Source organism: Fukomys damarensis, unplaced genomic scaffold (genome assembly GCF_012274545.1).
Source record: "Fukomys damarensis isolate Sample0158 unplaced genomic scaffold, DMR_v1.0_HiC HiC_scaffold_18, whole genome shotgun sequence".
Taxonomy (NCBI): domain Eukaryota; kingdom Metazoa; phylum Chordata; class Mammalia; order Rodentia; family Bathyergidae; genus Fukomys; species Fukomys damarensis.
Genome location: NW_022900930.1, coordinates 21467049 through 21486875, shown reverse-complemented (window position 1 = coordinate 21486875; position 19827 = coordinate 21467049). Strand labels below are relative to the sequence as shown.

General features: G+C 35.3%; 1 protein-coding gene across 1 annotated transcript in view; it reads left to right on the top strand.

Moving 5' to 3' along the window:
* The window catches only part of Snx25 (sorting nexin 25), a 96339-nt gene that overhangs the window by 12176 nt on the left and 64336 nt on the right, over positions 1-19827 (top strand). Inside the window, exons 3-5 of the mRNA XM_010619750.3 lie at positions 10069-10285; positions 16196-16368; positions 17469-17655. Of these exons, the coding sequence (XP_010618052.1) occupies positions 10069-10285; positions 16196-16368; positions 17469-17655 (577 nt within the window). The remainder of the gene's footprint in view (positions 1-10068; positions 10286-16195; positions 16369-17468; positions 17656-19827) is intronic.

The window sequence follows — 19827 nt, the reverse complement described above, 5'->3', positions numbered from 1 at the left end:
TATTATTTTGTGGCCAGTTTCTTTCACTCAGCATAATGTTTTTCAGATTTATCGCTGTTGTGTGTGTGTCAGTTCATTCTTTACTATTTCTGGATTCTATTCCATATACTGACACGGTTTAACATCATATACTCGTCCTTTCTCCTGTGGGACATATGGCTGTTCTAGTTTTTGGAAATTCAGTGAATAAATTGACCAGAAGTATTTCTGTTGATGTATGTTTTTATCTCTCCTTGAGAAATACCTAAAAGAAGCAATTCTAGTACATTGTGCTAAACCATGTCAGTATATGGAGTAAAATCCAAATATAATTTCAGACACATCAGAATGAGTACAGGATAGTTTTATGTTTAACTTTGTAAGAAAATGCCAAACAGTATTCCAAAGTGATGGTATCTTTTTAGACTCTCACCAGCAGTGGATGAGAAAAAAAATCAATTGTTTTATATTATTACCAATACTTGCTATTTTCACTATTTTTATCATTTTGATGTGTCTGAAATAGTATTGTATTGTGAATTTAAACTGCATAGCCCTATGAACTATGATGTTAAATACCTTTTCAAGTGTTATTGACCATTTTGATATTTTTGTGATATGTCTATATCAGCCTTTTAAACTTATAATTAATTTGTAGCTTAAAAATACATATTCTGGATTCATGTCCTTTGTTAAATAAAGGTGTAGTGAATATTTTTCTCCTAGTTAGTCGATTGCCTTTTATTTATTTATTTTTTTGATATCAGGAATCAAACTCAGAACTATGCACTTGGGAGGCAGGAGTGGTGCCATTGAGCTAAATCCCTGGCCCTGCCTTTTATTTTCTTTATGGTGTTTTCAAGTAGAAATGTAAAAATTTAATAAACTGCAATTTATTAACACTTCTTTTTCACTCTGTTCTTTTATGGGGGGTACCGGGAATTGAACTCAGGACCTTGCACTTGCGAGGCAGGAGAGAGAACCACTGAGCTAAATCCCTGGCCCTTCACTCTGTTCTTTAGATAGGATAATTTTTATTAATTTGCTTTCCTATTCATTGACCCTGATTTTGTTTTCTTTTCATCTCTAACCTGTAGTTAAATGTATCTGGTAAATTTTAAAGTTTTTTTTGGGGGGGCTACTTCTCATGTCTAGAATTTCTATGTGATTCTTCCTCTTCCTCCTCTTTCTTCTTCATTGTTTGCTTCTCTGCTGGGATTTTCCCATTTATCACTTATTGTAACCACTTTAATCTTTAATTTATTAAAGATAATTATAATAACTCTTAAAGTCCTTGTATGATAATTCTTGGGGTTGATTTCTATTCATTGTTTTATTTCTTGATCATGTTACTTTTTTGGTTTGTTCTCATGTTATTTTTATTCTAATTAAAGGATATGAATAGTGCTTTTGAAACATTCTGGATTCTATTATCTTCTTACGAAGAATGTGGTTTTGTTTTAGTGTGCACCGTAATTACTGACTGATCACTTTACAGATAATTGGTTTTATAGGCTGAGTCTATTTGGATTATATTCTTGGTGTAAGATAAACCCCTCAGACCTGGAAGTCAGTAGCCAGATTCAATGGCAGACAGTAGTAGAGGTATCTGCTCAGCTATTTCACTCTTCTAGCTGTTACTTTGCACTGGTCTTACAGTTTTAACCCCACACATGTAGCTCAGAGTTAGCAATGGGTTTGAGGATTTTTACCTACATATTATGGCTCCATCATTTTTGGTATTCTCTCCCTTTATTTCCATCAGCTCTGGTACCTTTTACATCTGTCTCCTTATTATCTTAAATAATAATAATTTTAAAAACACAGACCTTCTGTCTTGAGTTCAAACTGGTTTGTGCCTCTAGGACTGCTGTTGCCTTCAGGGAAAAGTTGTGTAAGCACACATCTTACCTAGTATCATTCTCTTCTTTCAAAGATACATTCCTCTCTGATATCTGCCAACTTTTATTGCTCTTTAGTGCCTTTAAGTTAGTTCTTTACTTTTTTTTTCTGGGATTGCTAGTTTTCTGTAGTAAGGTTAGTTTGACATAAGCTATTCTATCTCTAAAATTGAAATTTTCTCAATTAAAAAATATAATTGTATGTTCTTTTAAAGGGCTAATATTCCATTATAAGTGTAATACCACGTTGTAAGTATGTAGCACATTTTGTTTAGCTATCTGTCCCTTGATGGACACTTGGGTTGTTTTTTCACATTTTGCCTGTTGTGAATGATACTCCTGTGAACATGATGTCTTTTTAATTTTTGAAGGGTTAGAAATTTCTTCACTCTTGGACATAGCCTTTTCTTGGGTGGCTTAATTTGTTTCAGAAATATTGACGGGAAAAAAAGAAGGAAAAGAGCTGAGGTCTGATTGATAGAAAAATCAATGCATTGCCATCAAACTAATTTCTGTGATGATTTTTTTAAAGGAAAATGTTATCAACAGCTTTTGAGTAAGAGTTGTAATTAATTATCTTTTAATATAGCTTTTTAAAATACTGCCCTCTGTTTAAATAAAATGAAAGAAAGCTGTTGGCTGTTATAAAATTGGTTATTGGAGTAAAATTTATACATTTTACAGAATTTCTTCATCATCAGCAACAAACCAAAACCAGAATCACCTCCTAAAAAATTGGTCATTTAAATTTATTTATTTATTTATTTATTTCATTGGTACTGGGGATTGAACTTCTTGGGTCCTTGCGCTTGCAAGTAAGGAGGCAGAACCACTGAGCTAAATCCCCAGCCCTTAAATTTATAGTAAACTGCAATCTATAAATGTATGTTGAGAAAGCTAAGAGATTTTATAAGTGCTTAGAAAATCTGTAGTAATTGTAATTAGCAACTCTGGAGTACTTTGTGTGTGTGTGTGTGTGTGTGTGTGTGTGTGTTGCTGGGGATTGAACCCAGGAGAGCTCCATCAATGAGCTATCTCTCCAGCCCTTTTTATATTTTATCTAGATAGAGTCTTATTACCAAGTTGCTCAGGCTGGCCTTGAACTTGCTGGGGATCTAAGTGAGGAACTCACACTTGCCTCCACCTCATAAGTCACTGGAACTACAGGCAGGCTGCCATGCCTGACTTCTCTGGAGTATTTAATTTATATTTCTAAACCCCTAGTACCAGTATATTTAATTGAAATTCAGGATGCTATTAGCTTAATGTTGATAAAATTGAGTTTCTTTGTTTAAAAATATAAGTAACAGTATACTTCTTAAGACTCATTAATCTGAATTTAGTTTGTGAAATGTTTATTTTAAAATTTCCTCCTGGAGTCAATTTAAAGTAGATAATTTTGTACCATTTTATATTTATGCATTTATATTGTTTTTAGAACATATGTTTTAAAAGGTTTATTCAAAGTTGAATAAAATATAAGGTCTATGTTTATGTGTGTGTCTATCATTCATATTTGTTCTACATGTTTGGATTTTTGGCACTAAAATGTGTGTATGTTGTAGCTCAATTAAAATTAGGATGTGTCTTAAATCTTTACAGATTGAATTACAAGAAGAAAGAATAGTTAAAAAAGATTACAGAGCAAGTAATAGAGTTGGGCTGTATGTGGAACAGTAAGAATTACAAATGCTGAAAGTTAAATGGCACAGTTGGGGAAGGAGATCAAAGAGTATTAATGTTTTTGTTAGCTAATTTCAAATATAAAACTATTTTAGAAGGCCTGATAAATTAATGAACTATCGTGTACACACACACACACACACACACACACACACACACACACCCCTGTGTTTGAGAACTCAAAACAGCTACTGTTCTAGCTGGGCGTGGTGGTGCACACCTATAATCCTAGCACTGGGGAGGCTGAGGCAGGATTGACACAGATTGGAGGCCGGCTTGGACTACATAGTTCAAGGCCAGACTGAATTACATAGCAAGACCTTGTTTCAGAAAAACAGAAAAAAAATTTTTAACAAAGCTATCATTCTATACCAAATGCTCTTGTTGTTTTTTGTTTTTTGTTACTGAGGATCGAAGTTGGGTCGCTGAGCTTGCAAGGCAGGCAGCGGAACCACTGAGCTAAATCCCTAGCCCTATACCAGATACTCTTAAAAGCTACATTTCCTGGAAAGCAACAGAAAATAGAAAAAAAGCAGACTTCCAAAAGCTTTTTGAATTACTACTAAATCTTATTAAATCTATTGCCTGAGTTTTACTAGACTACACTGAATTATCTAAGTAATGTGGATCAGGTGATTTAATTACAATACATAATTATTGAGTACTTGCTCTTTGCTCAGTGGTTTTCTGAATGATAAATTGAAAGTTCTTGGGTTGAATATACAGTAATTCTTCCTAAGATTCTTTTCTTTTTCTTTTTTTGAGACAAGGTCTTACTTTGTAGTTCAGGCTGGCTCTGAACTCACTATGTAGCCCAGGCTGGCCTCAGACTTGTGGTGATCTTCCTGCCTCAGCCTCCTGGGTATGGGGATTATAGATGTGCCACCACACCTGGCAGGTTTTTTTCTTTTCTAAAGCATTGGGGACACAGACCTCAAACTTTATCTTGTGAGATACTTGTTTGAATGTTTTAGAAATATAATCACCTTTATTTTTTGTGACGTTCATCACAAGTGCAATTAATGTTACATGTTCATTTGAGAGTGATACATGGGTGTTGGTTTTGACTGACTCAGCCTTTACTTGTTTTTGCATTGCTGGTGATGTAAGTTAGGCCTCATATATGCTAGGCAGACTCTATGCCACTGAACCCATTAATGCTTTTCTGAAAACTGGTGGTAAATGTGCCTGTAAATAAATTTTCCAGATTATCCAAAGGGCCATAACTTGTACAAGATCATGGTAACAGAAGAAGTCATGGTCCAAGTATAACAGTGCTTTTAGTTTCTTTGGAGCAGAATTTAGATAAAGTGAAACTGTTGTAATTATTTTTTTTAACTAGGCTCCCCCTGGGGCTATTTCAGGGGATGTTAGGGATTTGACAGTTACATTTTTGTTTCTTTCTTTTGTTTTGAGACAGGGTTTCACTAGGTAGTTGAGACTGATCTGGAACTCACTATGTAACCCAGGCTGGTCTCGAACACACAGTGATCCTCCTGCCTCAGCCTTCCGAGTGCTGGGACTATAGGCGTGCGCCACCACTCCTGGCCAGGGATTTGACATTAAATGGTAACACACAGAAAAAATATCTTACGCCTGAAAGACAGTGACTCCTCATCTAATTCATGACTTTACCCAGTGGTTGCAGTACGTAAAGTATACCCTTTTCATTGAATGAAGAAATAGATCAACCAATAACAAACTAATAACCCCAGCTCTTCCCAGGAGATGACTTCCTATTGTGTTTTAAACTTTGCACAAGCAGAGGTTGGGAGCATAGCTCAGTAGTAGAGCATATGGTTAGCATGTGGTAGGTTCTGACCTCAATCTCCAGCACTAAAATAAAGACAAAAAAATCTTTGTACAAACCATAAAGGATCATCTGAATGAACAATGGAGTTATTGTTGTCCTTTATCATTAGATCAATTTCTAGTTGAAAGAGGACTATTTCCCTATTCTGAGAGACCCAGGCCATGGACATTTATGATCTGTGACATAGAGAGCTCAAGTAAAGAGCCAATTATATCTCTGAATTGCTCAGGGAAAATGCAAGGATAGGAAGAATGGGTCCCTTGGAGCTCTTTCTTATACTCTTTACTTCTGTTAGTGTATTTCCTTATTCTGAATATTTATAGGTAGAGATTACCTAATGTCACATTCTCTAGACTAGTAAGTGGCTTTTAAACTTTTGTCTCCTTACCACTCATTTTCTCTACTTTGTTATCTTAAATCTTTTCAGATTAATCTAAGTGAAGTTCTAATCATGTTATTCCATTCTTTGTAATCTCCAATGGCCCCCTTTTACCTACTTGTTTCTTTGACAGCCCTAGTTATTAGCACCTGAATACTTGTGGCTGTTTCTTTGTCTTTAAAGGTAAGAATTTTTACATTTGGTTAGCAGTGAGAATTAGTAGTATTGCAGCTCATTGTGGTTAGCCCTATTTTTTATTTGCTGCTAAAGACCATAAAGTCTGTTTCCTTGAGTTGATCCATAGAGTGTGTTTTTAAATATTTTATTCATACTGTACTTCTGTAGATGAGTCTGTATAATTATATATATTTAGAAGATGGCTTTCATTTATACTTTCTATAACTAGTTTCATGTATAATTGTGATAATGTGAAGAGAGGTGCTGATGTGCTATTAATGGAAGAATACCTGTGGATAAATTGTATCTTTATTGGGCTGGGGATTTAGCTCAGTGGTGCCTTTGCCTGCCTTGCAAGTGCAGGGTCCTGAGTTTGATCCCTGGTACAAAAAAAAAAAAAGTATCTTTATTGTGGAGTACAAATGTTTGCCAATATTCATTTTTTAATCAGTTCGTAACCAAATGTGTTATCAGAAAAATATTTTACTGTTGTATTAATTAGCATGTGCAAGGTACTTAACAAATGTAATAGAACATTATGTAGGTGATACACCCTTTACAGTAAGCCTTTAACATGCTGAGCAAAATCTTATTTTAAGACAATTAAGTCTTTTATAATAGTTCATAATTTTCTGTTATGATTTGAAATTAAATTTTAATGAAAAGGAAAATGCTTCTATTTCCCTTTTTTTGGCTGCAGATTTATTGACTACTCATTAAAAATTCTGTGGCATGTCAACCTTTAATAAAAGATCAAGGGGGAAAGAATTGCAGATAGACAAGCAGCATTTTGTTGGCAAACGTTTCATCTCATTTTTGTTGCATGGAGACTGAAGAAGGCTATAATGGCCTTGCTTTGACAGTCATGTTGTCTAGCCCAGCATCCCAGAAAGTAATATTTTCTTTATCATCCTTCCTTGTCTAGCACATATCCACCTTGTTAAAGAGTTTATGATGAAATGGTCACTGTGTTAATGTGACCATTTATTGAATAGTTTAAATGTTTTTATCGCGTTTCTCCTTATATTCAACTGGAAAAACAACTTTCTCATGACTTTCACCAATTGGTTCTATTTGTTTTGTAGAGCAACTGTACAAAGTAGAACTTTTTGCATATTTTGTCATATATGTGCTTTAACCAAGCTGGAGATCCAGTGAACAGGCTTCTCATGTTTTACTCATGTAATTTACTTTGTTCTGTGTGCTTAATGATAAGAATGTTTAACTGGTAGACAGGAGACTTGGCTCTGCCACCTCTTTTGGTGAGTTACTTCTTTAAACCTAAATTTCTGAAGGTATAAAATCAAATTACTATGTAGAAACCATTGTTTATTTATCACTGATAAATGAAATTATAGATCTGGCCCATTCCTGGTTTTGACATAATTTTTTTATATCTGTGTCAGAAACTATGTCTGCTTTCTTCTTGTTGGAGTAGTTCGATTAGAAATGAGCTATGGCTACTTTTTGCAAAAGCAAAAACAACTATATTCAAATTAATATTTGGAAGTTAGAATAAAATGACAAGAATTTTAGGAGATGATTTTGGGGGGTTTTTTTTTTGCTCTTTTTCATGTTCAGTGGAACAAAATTCTTGGTGCTTTATGTGTGTTTTTGAGTAGTGAAACTTAAGTTACTATTTTATAAGTTGTTACAAAACTGTATTGAAGACATTCTAGAAATGTGAAAAAAATTGGCTATACTTTTCATGATTGATATTTCGAGGAAAAAGCCATAAAATATTAAAACAAGAATGGTGTTTCTTTTGATGTGCGGGCATTTATGTGGAACTGTGACGTAAATACTGACCCTAAACTTAAGGTCCCACTTGGCGTTCAGTTTTCTAAAAAATGTGACTTTAAAAAATGTTACTGGAAGGATCCCATTCTGTTTACTGGGAGGAGGGGGAGCCTACCTAGGTTTATTTTTAAGCCTTTAAATTGGTCTGTAGTGGCCAGCGAAATAAAATGAACACAAAATCCTGCACTCAAATTATTTGAGAATTACTTTGGTTGTTTATATACCAAGTGTGAAGTAGATCTGGTTTACAAGATTACTGGGAAAGAAGTAGTGTGCCAACAAGCAAAGAAAAGCAGGGGGATAAATTAGTTACCTGAGATGATAGTCAGAGTCTGAAATTAAGCCAAATCAAATAGTGTTTGAAATAGGAAATTTTAAAACTGGGAAATAAGTGATTAAGAAAGTAATAATCCTAGTATCCTTGAGCTGGAACAGGATTGATTATGTGACTAAATAGTTTTCTCCCTTGGGGTACTAGAAAGTTATTATCACCTTAGCCCAGTGCTTTTTTTTCAAAAGTTTCTTGAAAAGATCACATTGACCTTTTTCCTATATGCAGTAGAGCTGTGCCATCCAACACAGTAGACTTTCATGTGGCTCTTGAGTACCAGTGATGTGATTAGTTAAATTTGAGACTACTGGGGCATGTCATATATAGCAGATTGCAAAATTTAGCATGAAAAAATAATGTAAAATATTTTGTTCTAAAATACATATTTTAAATACTCATGACATTGAATTAATATTTGGAATATATTGTGTGAAAAAGTTATTAAAATTAATTTTTTAAATATGGCTTTTAGACGATTTTAATAACATGTGACTCTTGTATTTCTGCTAATATTCATTTTATGCGGCTGCTATCAGGAATACATCAGGTTTCATCTTTGGATTGCAGATCATCTTTCACAATTTTTTACCCCAGTACCAGGGATCGATCTCAGAGCCTTGCTCTTGCCAGGCAGGCACTGAGCTAAATCCTTGACTCTGGCTCTTGCATTTCTATTAGACAGCACTAGCCTGGAACTACAGTTTTCTAATTTTAAGACATATAATTGATCCACAAAGACTAAAATATCTTCCAGTCAAGCTGGGGATTTAGCTCAGTAGTTCCACCACCTGCCTTGCAAGCACAAGGTCCAGAGTTGAATCCCTGGTACCCCCCCAGGCCCCCGAAAAAAATCTTCCAGTCAAGATTGTAGACCACAAATGCTGAACCCAGTGTGATATCTGGGAGTAGTGTATAGAATTCTTCCTGTATTTGTCGATGTCTTCTTAGGAGACAGAACCACACACTAAGCAAGGAAAGTTAAATATAAATTATTTCCTTGTATCACAGGGCACTAAACAGACTGGCACTAAGGGGTAGAGAACACTAAAGAATATAGGATGAGTAGATAATGGCAGTAGCCACTGCTTCTAGGGTGGTGAGGCAGAGCATCTTAGGACTGGCTAAATTTGGAGAAAGTGTACTTCACCCCAGGCTGAGATTCATGCCTCGTTGGAGAAGGCATGACTTTTTCCAGTATGATAGTTGAGAGGTTTGGGGCAATACCACAGGATAGGGGACAGTGGGTTGCCATGAATGGTACAAGAGACAGTGGTTGGTGCCTCAGTTCACACACTGAATTCTCTCTACTATATTGATCACAAACCAAACTGGATGAGAACCGAATCAAATTTCCTCGTAAAGTCTCAATTCTTGTCCAACTCGGTTTGCAGCCAGAATTATGGAAAGAATTAAGTTTGTGAATTGAGATACCACTGTATTCTTTACACAAAATTAAACAGACTGGCACTAACATCAAATGTTTAAAACTTAGATTATATAAGAAAATCCAGAACATGTGGTCAAACATTCTAGTTATAGGAGAATCTTTCATTTTGGGGGTTTATTTATTTTTTTGGTACCAGGGATCAAATATAAGACCTTGCACTTGCAAGGCAGGTGCTGTGCCACTGAGCTAAATCCCCAGGCCAAGAATAGTTCATTTTAAAAGATTTAGGAGGGCCGGGGGTTTATTTCAGCAGCACTGCGCCTGCCTCGCAAACACAAGGTCCTAAATTCGATTCCTAGTACCAAAAAAAAAAAAAAAGATTTAGGAAAGATTATTTATCTTCTTCTGAGTTAAGTGTTTTACTTTCTTTAGATATTTTATTTTATTTTATTTTTTTCCAGTATCAGGGATTGAATTCAGGACTGAGCTAATCCCTGCCCCATCTCTTTTTATTTTAAGCAAATATTAAATAGTTGGCAGCCAATTCCCAGTAGAAAGGCTGTCTTGGTGTTTCTTTCTTTCATCTGGACTTACTCATTGCTTTGTTTTTCCTGGTAGTGTTTGACTACAGTTACAGAGATTACATTCTCTCCTGGTATGGAAACCTCAGCAGAGATGATGGACAGCTTTACCACCTGCTTTTGGAAGACTTTTGGGAAATTGTCAAGCAGCTGCACCACAGAATGAGTCACGTGGATGTGGTTAAAGTCGTCTGCAATGAGGTTGTAAGGGCTTTACTCACTCATTTCTGTGACCTGAAAGCTGCTAATACCAGGTAACTGTTATAACATGAGCAACTCTCTTTGCTCTTCATTTTGAAATAGTTTTTTTATTGAGTAAGGGATCAAAGTCAAGATAGTACTGCTTGCATTTAACTTGAAAATGTAGACATTTTGAGGCAGATTAGTTACAGTATTCTGGTAGAGTTTTTGCATAACTTTCTAATAGAAAACCACTTTAGAGAGGTATTTAATTTAATAAATAACTTTAACAGTGTAATGAATTTCACTCAGTTGGCACCATAATGAACTTATTAGTAGTATTGGTACCTAAAGATTGAAGAAGCTCAGAATAGTATGTTGTAATATAATCAGTGCCAATCAATTTATAGATTTTAGAAAAATTAGTACATAATTTTTTTGGGGGGGGGTGATTCCTGTGCTTAGAGCTCATTTGCTTTAGAATGTCCTAAAAACTGATTTTTAAAAAAAACAGTATTGGAGCTTGTGGTCTGTAATGAGCATAGACTTGTTAAACCTTTGTACCATTACATTGAAAAGGTTTGCTTGTGTCTATGAGGTGAGGAAATTGCCTTTGGAAGAATACTTACACCATGCCATTTATGTGCTCATAACAAGTTCTTTTAGGTTTTCTGATAGTATCTTTTTCATGTGTCTTACTCTTGAACAAGTGAAAGGCTAATGTATAACAGCACTTACAATAACTCGTACATAAAAAGTAGTTTTATTGAAATGAATAGCCTTCTGTCTGTTTGGATATGTACTTGAGATAGGAATGGGACACCTCTAGTTAGTAAAGCCTATTCCCACTTTTTCTTGTTGTTGCTGTTTTTTTTGGTGCTGGGGATTGAACTCAGGACCTTTCGCTTGCGAGGCAGACGATGGAACCACTGAGCTAAACCCCCAGCCCTAGCCTAGTTTAACTTTTAGCAAAGAGATAAAGTATTTAAACTATGAAGGGAGTGCATCAGAATTGACAGCCTACTGGGCTGGTGATAGAAAACTCATATTCTCTTCTCAGAGGCTTTGTTGTGTGACTTTTTGATGTTGCTCTTGCATAGGAGTTGTTTACTAAATGTGGTTGTGCATTAGGTCTCCATTCTGTTCTATTGCTCTGCTGGGAGCTCTTCTCCCCTGAAATCTACTGGCCTCAAGTTGATGAAGCCACAATCCAGAGCCATTACATGCCCACTGTTTTCTAGCTTGCTGTCTTCCTGTGTATTGCAAACTTTGTTTTAACCCTGACACATAATGAGAAATAAATGCTTTTTAAATTGTGGCTCACTTTCGTAAAGCTTTACTCTTAAATCCTGTGGTAAGTTTGATGTTTTTTTATTCTTTAACATTTTAAAGTGCTTTTTGAAACCATTTCAGTTTTGTTGTATTACTTCTTTTCATGACCCATTGTGTAAAAGTGCTGTATTACTGTAGAGTTGTGTGGTTCTCAGAGTATTGGTCTTAGAATTCTTCTACAATCTTAGAAGCTACTTAGAACCTTGAAGAGCTTTCATTTATGTGAGTCATATCTAGTGGCTGACTGTGCACATCTCTTCCCAGCTCCAAATTCAATGAAATAATATTGCTAGCTTGGAATCTGCCATTTGCACTGTGAAATGGACAATGTTTTCAATCAACATCTTTTTTCGTACAGAGACAGTTAGTAAACATTTATTAGCATCACTCATCCTATTGATCAGTATTTATCATAATAGGTATTAAAACCAAGAAGCTTTCAGAGTACAAGAGTACAAAGTACACTTTCCATTTGCTATCAGTGGTAATGTAGTCACACATCATGTAGCCCCTGGAAAGCTCTTTTGGAAGACTTTCCAAAAGTCTCTGGAAAGCTCCTCTACACTTTTTTTTTGGTATTCAGAAATTGAACTCGGGTCCTTGCGCTTGCAAGGCAGGTGGTGGAACCACTGAGCTAAATCCCTGGGCCCTCCACTATACTTTTGAGAATGTAATGGAAAGGACAGATGACAAATGTTTATGTTTCCACAAAATAGTTCTCACCCTGCAGACCTGCTGAAAGGCCTTGGGGACATATAGGAATCTCTGCACCACTCTTTGAAAACTGCTGTTTATAGACAAAGGAACTTTTAGTAAAGGGTGGAGGTGTGAATTATTAAGAAAAATGAGAGAAACGTGGCTCTTGAGTCATCTCCCTAGAGCATCAGTAGCTTCTGCCTCTCCTTTTGAAGTGTTCATTAGTTCCATGGAGTGCCTACTAATTTGCTGTGGTATTCACTAGATAAAGTGTTCCATGGTTCTCCCCAACAAATACTATCAAAGACTTGTTTGTGTTAAGCACACATTCATTTTAAATTATGTAAAGGGCTGGCTTGGTGTACACTTATAATTGCAGCACTTTGCAAGGCTGAGGCAGTTTGAGCCCAACCTGGGCAATTTATTGATTTAGTGAGATCCTGTCTTAAAAGATAAAAGAAGGGTTAAGGTGCCGCATGTGATGGTGCTTGCCTGTAACCCCAGCACTTGGGAGGCTGAAGCAGGAGGATCACTATGAGTTCGAGAGCAGCCTGGGCTTCATAGTGAGTTCCAGGTCAGCCTCAACTACATAGTGAGACCCTGTCTCAAAAAACAAAACAAAACAAACAAACAAACAAATAAATAAATAAATAAAAAAGAAGGGCTGAGGATATATCTCAGTGCAAAGGCCCCAGGTTCAATCTTCAATACTACAGAAGAGTTTCAAATTTTATCCAACAGAGAACGCGATTTAGGAGAAGGACAAATGCTTAGAGATATTTAGTGTTTTTATGATTATCTAATTTCAACATGAGAATATATTTTTCACTGAAACATTTACCAGCTTCTGAAATTACCACTTTTGAGGATAATATAAAGATAGTTACAAACAAAGCATCAGAACAATAGAACTGATTCTGTATTATAAGCTCCATCTCTTTCAGCATCTTGTCTTCTTATGCCAGGGGCAGGTTTTACTGTTACCTAGGCTATTCTAGAAGCTCTAGTTGGTGAAGATTAAGAATGAAGAACAAAGTGAAGGAAAAAAAAAACAAACCCGCCACCACTGTCCTTTAGGGTTATAAGTATTTGAAAAAAAGTACCACTGACATTTTCCATATAGGTGATCATGTTTTGGAAAGCTCATTATTTTCTGTGTATCGTCTTATGCCAACCACACAGTGAGTTCATAGTGAGTTTAGGTTTGGTGGTTGTATCTTTATTTTCCTACTCCAGGTAAACAGTGCTCTTATCCTAGAAATCTTCACCTTAATGCAGATGTCCTTTGGCTGTAAAATGACTTTGGTAGTCTAGGGAGTACCCAGTTGAATTGGCCACTATATGACAAAAGAGTAATAAATTACATTAATGAAAACAATACATCCTCTGGTTAACTGTTAGACAATTGTATGGAGGCAACTTTCCAGTCAGCCTGTTTTTGTTTCGAGCCTGGAATTCTGTTGCTAATCTTAGCCATTCCACATCACATTTAAGTCTTGCTTCTTCTTTGGTCCCACCTGTCTTGTTTCAGAACAATCTAAAAAAGAGTGCTTTTGTGCTATTGATTCAATAGCATCTTTCATTTCATACTCTCTTTATTGTCTATGCTATGTGCCCATTGAGTGATGGGATGTTAAGGAAAAAAATTTTTTCTTATTTACTTATTTTCTTTATCTCTGACATTTTTCCCCTTTCTGTTTTGCAATTTCTGATTCTGAGATAGTTTAAAGAGGCAATTTGAGGGCCAGGGATTTAGCTCAGTGGTTCTGCCACCTGCTTCACAAGTGTAAGGACCCAAGTTTGATCCCTGGTACCAAAAAAAAAAAGAGGCAATTTGAGAGCCAGAATAGAACTTGAGAGTTATTTCTACCATTTATCACCTTTGTGACTTTATTCATTTAACCACCCAGATCTTAATTTTCTTGTCCATAAAATGGTGATGGCGATATCTACTTCTTGGTGTAGGTGGTAGAATTAAGTAATACTGATATATGTATGTATGTGTGTGTGTGTATATATATATATATCAGGTTTGTACAAGGAGCCAGACATGGCAGTACATGCCCAGAATCCCAACACCTGGAGAGGCTGAGGCAGGAGGATTGCATGTTTGAGCCTGGACCACCTAACAACATAGTGACACCTTGTCTAAAAATAAAAAAAAAAAGACCCTGTGTTCATTCCCAGTATTACAGTAATCAGTTAATTTAAAAAGGTTATAATCCCTTTGCTCATTCAAGGAATGAGAGCTCAGAGATAATTAGTAGGGAGGGCCCTGGGTTCAGTCCCCAGTACCACAATAAGTAAATAGAAGGAATTATAGTGAACAGTGATCACTATTAATCTACTGACAGAAGGATGCTAGAACCCACCAGAAGTCTAGCTGGTCATTTCCTGAGCCAAGTAGTCATTGCTTCATGATCCCTTTTTCTTCACTTCTGAAGCTACACTTGATGTCTACTTAAGAGAGGGCTTCACAGGAATGTCCTGCTCAGAGTTTGCAGGTAGTCTAGAGAAGTCTTCATTGAAGTTTTTGCATAGATCAAGATTGTTTGGCCCTCCTCTGGCCTTTAACTCGCTCAGAAAATGTTTTCCTAACTCATCTCTAGAAAGGAGAGAAATTTGTGGCATTCCAAGAACCAGGCCCCTTTTTTACCTGCCTTCCATTGATGTAGACAAGGGATGGTATGCACTTTTAGGAAGTGTCTTGATATTATTCAAAGAAGCTTCTCTCATTAAAATGGATTTTGTTTTGGCCAACCTCTGCCAATAAATATAATACAATAAAAATAATAAATAAATTTAATAAAATATATACAGTATTTTAAAGCAAATAATTACTTTTAAAAAGGGCTTGTCATGACAAAGAAGTAGCATTTTGATCTTACTGTACCAAAATATTAACTTTGTATGGCAGCATAACTAAAGTTTTAATTAAGTGAAGAAGCCTCTTTTTCTGTTGTTGGCTTTGCACATTAGGATAGAATTCCTGTAGCTTGTTGAAATAGAAAGTTGTTCCTTTTTTCGTGTGTATGTTGCAGTAACAAGTCTTCAGTTTCTATTGAAGTCCTCAGAGATGTTGGTCACAAGGGCCCCAGCATGTGTATTTCCATATTTGTTTCATTTCCTATTTAGTACCTTGTATGTTTCTCCCCATCTGTTTTTTTTAATGTTGTCACTAGTTACTATAAGAATCTTTTATACTTTGCCTTTTATTTAGACAATATTAGAAAAATTAACATCTGTCTTTTCTTGAGTTTCTATCAAGAAAAAGTATGTAGAGAAAGAGAAGTATGTATAGAAAGTTCATTCTACTCCTCCTCACTTATATCCTCTGAATTAGTGGTCCTAGGAAGGGGTCATACTGACAAGGAAGTCCACAGCCAAAGTTGAAAAGTACTTGAGAACCTCACAGAAGGCAATTTACCATCAAATTTTGTATCATCAAGTTACAAACCCTGTCTTCACTAGAAATAACCCATAGATTTGTTATCCTGTGATCTTTAGTCAAGAAAGGTGGCTAATGACCCTAGGTTACACTTTGTTAGTTTCATGTTTTTCTTTTGTTGTTGTTGTTTTGGTGAAGCCATGGGTCACAGTTAAGATTACATCTAGAAAACTTAAAGATAATTTACTTAAGGAAATACTCATACCTTTTGGGATTGTTGTTAGGATTTGTGAGTTACCTATAAATTTTGAAACTACTTAAAAGTATTTACCATGATTTCATTTGAATCCCCAGAGGGCATACATTTATATTCATTCTAGTACAAGTTTTCTGGATTAGTCTGATTGAAGAAATTACTGATTATTAAGTAGTATTGTTGAGAAGCTAAAGAATTATTGTAATCAATGTGTTTCCCTTTTGAAATTTTTTTTTGTGTGTAATGGTACATAACTGAATTCTTTCTAGAAGTTTCTTTTCTTCCTTTTCCTTTACTGATTTTATTTTATAGGCACGAAGAACAGCCAAGGCCTTTTGTGTTGCATGCATGCTTGAGGAACTCAGAGGGTGAACTAAGATTCCTACAAATGTGTTCTCAAGTTCTGGTGCTTTGTCTCCTTCCTTCAAAGGATGTGCAGTCTCTCAGCCTACGTATTATGCTTGCAGAAATTCTTGCATCGAAAAGTAAACTTATAAAATTGATATTACTAATACAATAAGCATATAAATTAATGTATTATTTGATTTTGTATAATACCTTTGCAGAACTTGTAGTCTGTGGAACATAAAGGAAATAAAGTATTTTAGAAGTTAAAATACTTTATAATAAACTTAAATTTTTTATATATCTTATTGCCCAATGAATAATCCAGACGTTATGCTCTCCACCAGGAAGCATTCATGTGGGATAGCTTTCAAGTTATCTAGACCAGTAATATAAGCATTTATGATAGTATATATTTGCATGTACTGTAACATTAAAGTATCTTTACTGTGAAATTCAGTGATAGTAGTATACATAATTTTGTGACCTTGGAATAAATAAAAAAGATGATACAATACATTATGGGAATACTAGAAAAAGCTACCTAAATCCAGGGAAATGCCTCAACCTGGATAAGAAAAAAGAAAATATGTACTAAGAGAAATTTTTTCTAGTTCAGAATCTCAAACAAATGAGAGAGTTACTGATGGAATATCCTGTTTATCTCAGGATTAGCCAGCTGTGGTCATTAGCTGATATAACCAACCACAGAGAAAAGGGGAACTTTTTAATCAAAAGTTATACAATGGATTTGTAATAGTGTTATTGACCTTTTAACATCTTCCTCTCTGAGTTCTGATTTGACCAGTTGGGAGAGTATTGACTTTGATCTATTGGCATATTACATTTTTGGCATATTCCAAAAATATATTGAGCCTTATAAAAGAAGTGAAAGAAAATCAGTGTATTTAATTGTGGTAGCTTTGTTGGCAACTTGTGGGTTCCAAACGACTTATTTTCATTACTCCTTTACATTTCATTCATTTATTAAAATGACCACTCTACTGTAATCATGTATAGTAACCTATCCAAAGGCATAGTCAAGCTTGTGTGTGTGCTTATTATGCACACTCACATGTGCATGGTTTGTGCACACTTTACAATATTTGAGTAATTCATCATTCCTCCCATTTGGCTAGTCAAAAAATGTTTCCCAGACGTAGTTTCAATTATGTGATAGAAAAATAATTCCCTGAAGAAGAATTTCCTTTTCAGTGGTCCTTTCTTCTCCTTCCCACAGTCTTGAAGACAGTAGTAGAGTTACTGAGTAATCCAGATTACATTAACCAAATGCTGCTTTCCCAGTTGGAGTACAGAGAACAGATGAATGAGCAACACAAGAGAGCCTACACCTATGCCCCTTCTTACGAAGAGTTCATCAAACTTATCAGTGGCAGTTCTGATGTGGAATTCTTGAAGCAACTGAGGTAAATGGTCTATAACTGTATCATTGTGTGTGTATGTGTGTTTGTGTGTGTGTGTGTGTGTGTGTGTAAGAGATACTTTTTCAGAGAAATAAATAAAAGAAGTCCATAAGTTTTACCATTTAGTGACAGCTAAATTTACCTACCTTCTCCTTAACAGTATAGCTTTTTTTCAAAGAATTGGGGTTTTCCAGTAATTAGATTATAATGGATGAAAGCCCTTGAGTTGTTAGAAATACTTGCTTAACTCCTCAGATGTCTGCCTTAGAAAAACATTTGAAGAAGATGATGCATTTTAAAATTACAATGTAGAATATTGTATTGGTTTTTATTTTTCTTAGAAAATGTAGAGGTTCAGGTCTGGCAATAAATGGTTCTTGGCTAATTACACCTGAAAGTAATTACACCTGAAAGTATTGTAGGAGCCTTTCATAGGGAAGCATATCTCCCTGAGATGTCTACTGTTTTGAGTAATTACACCTGAAAGTATTGTAGGAGCCTTTCATAGGGAAGCATATCTCCCTGAGATGTCTTAGGGAGGAGTTGTTTTTCTTTTGATAGTATATGCCTATAGAGTATCATTATATGGTATTGTTTAGTGTGAGGATTTTCTAGATTTGTTTCTCTATTTACTGTTCTGTTGTAATATTCCCAAATGATAATACATAAGGAAGAATGGAAATTCTGGTATGTCAGATTTTATTTTCACTAGTACTTTTGGTAAATTGCTGATGGAAAAGTAAAGTATTGTCTAATATTGGGTCTTTGAATTATTTGAGAATTTTAAATTTGCTACATTTAGGGTTAAAGTAGGGTTACCATCAAGGTGATCTATCCTACTTGATTTTCTGATGTGAATAATATACCATTTTAGAGGCATACCTTGTAGATGGCACTGTGTTCTTATGATTGTATTATATGTTAAGCGATATTCCACAAGTGTATAAATAACAAGTGCAATTGTAACTTACTTTTTATGGTATGTAATACCTGGAAATTTTGTTTCTCCTACCATGCATAATCTTAAGTGGCCTAAATGGCAGTTATTTATTTTGGATTTATGATTATTTGTGTCTGAATCCAGAAATCCTATTTTGAGCAGTGTGTCATTTGAGCTAATAGAGAACCCAAGAACCAGTATTCCATGTTTGTTGCGTGAAGCTTACTGGTTATACCCACTGAAAGGTCATCCTTACCATGTTTCTTTTTATTCCTTTTGAAAGCACCTTACAGTAAATCAGACAGGGACCAATCTGGTAACTCCAAGTGAGTTTAAGAAAATAATTTATGGATAGTGGCAGATTAAGTAATTTAGTAGTCATTGTTCTTCCTAACTTGTGACAGTTACATTTTGTATACCAAACGAAGGACTTCAGCATTACATGTAATTAATGACATAGTTAATAGTGTTATTAAAAGATGTCAGCAGGACATAGTGATGCATGCCTGTAATCCCAGCACTTGGAAGATTGAGACAGGAGTGTTGCTGTGAGCTCAAGGCCAGTCTGGGCTACATAGGGAGCTCAATCCCAGCCTGAACTGTCTGGCTGGTAGCAAGATCTTGTGTCAAAAAAAAAGATATCAAAGAGATTTTTTAAAAATCAAAACTAATTGTTTTAAATGATCAACTGCTAGTTCTTTAACATCATCTGTCATTTTGTGTCTAAGCACAGCTTCTGTGTTGGTAAGATGAATGAATCTTAATAAGAATTAATAGTTCATCATGAAAATGTGCTAGCCAAATGGCCAGAACTAATTGTGTTCTGGAGTTCCTATCATCTAGTAGATAAAAAGTAGCTCAGCAAGAATTGCCCTTTACACAATAAAATCATGGCATATCTGCTCCAGGATGACTGAACAATTTGTTTTGGTCTCAGTGGGAGCATTATAGGTCACCTTGACCTAAGTGATCAAAGATTACACTACAAGTTCTAGTTTTATATGTGATGAAACAGAAACAGTGTGAGCACTTAAAATCACTCAAAAATCACTTCCTCTTGATCTCATAAGTCAGACAAGATTGAAGGATAGCACACTGGGCATCTTAGAAAGCTGGGCCTTTGTTGGGGCTTGAGAGATTTAAGGGCCACCAGCAATACTTAACTAGGAAATGCGTTTTTCATGAATTGTTATCTGCTTGCTTTTTTTTTTTTTTTTTTTTTTTTTTCCAGGGGT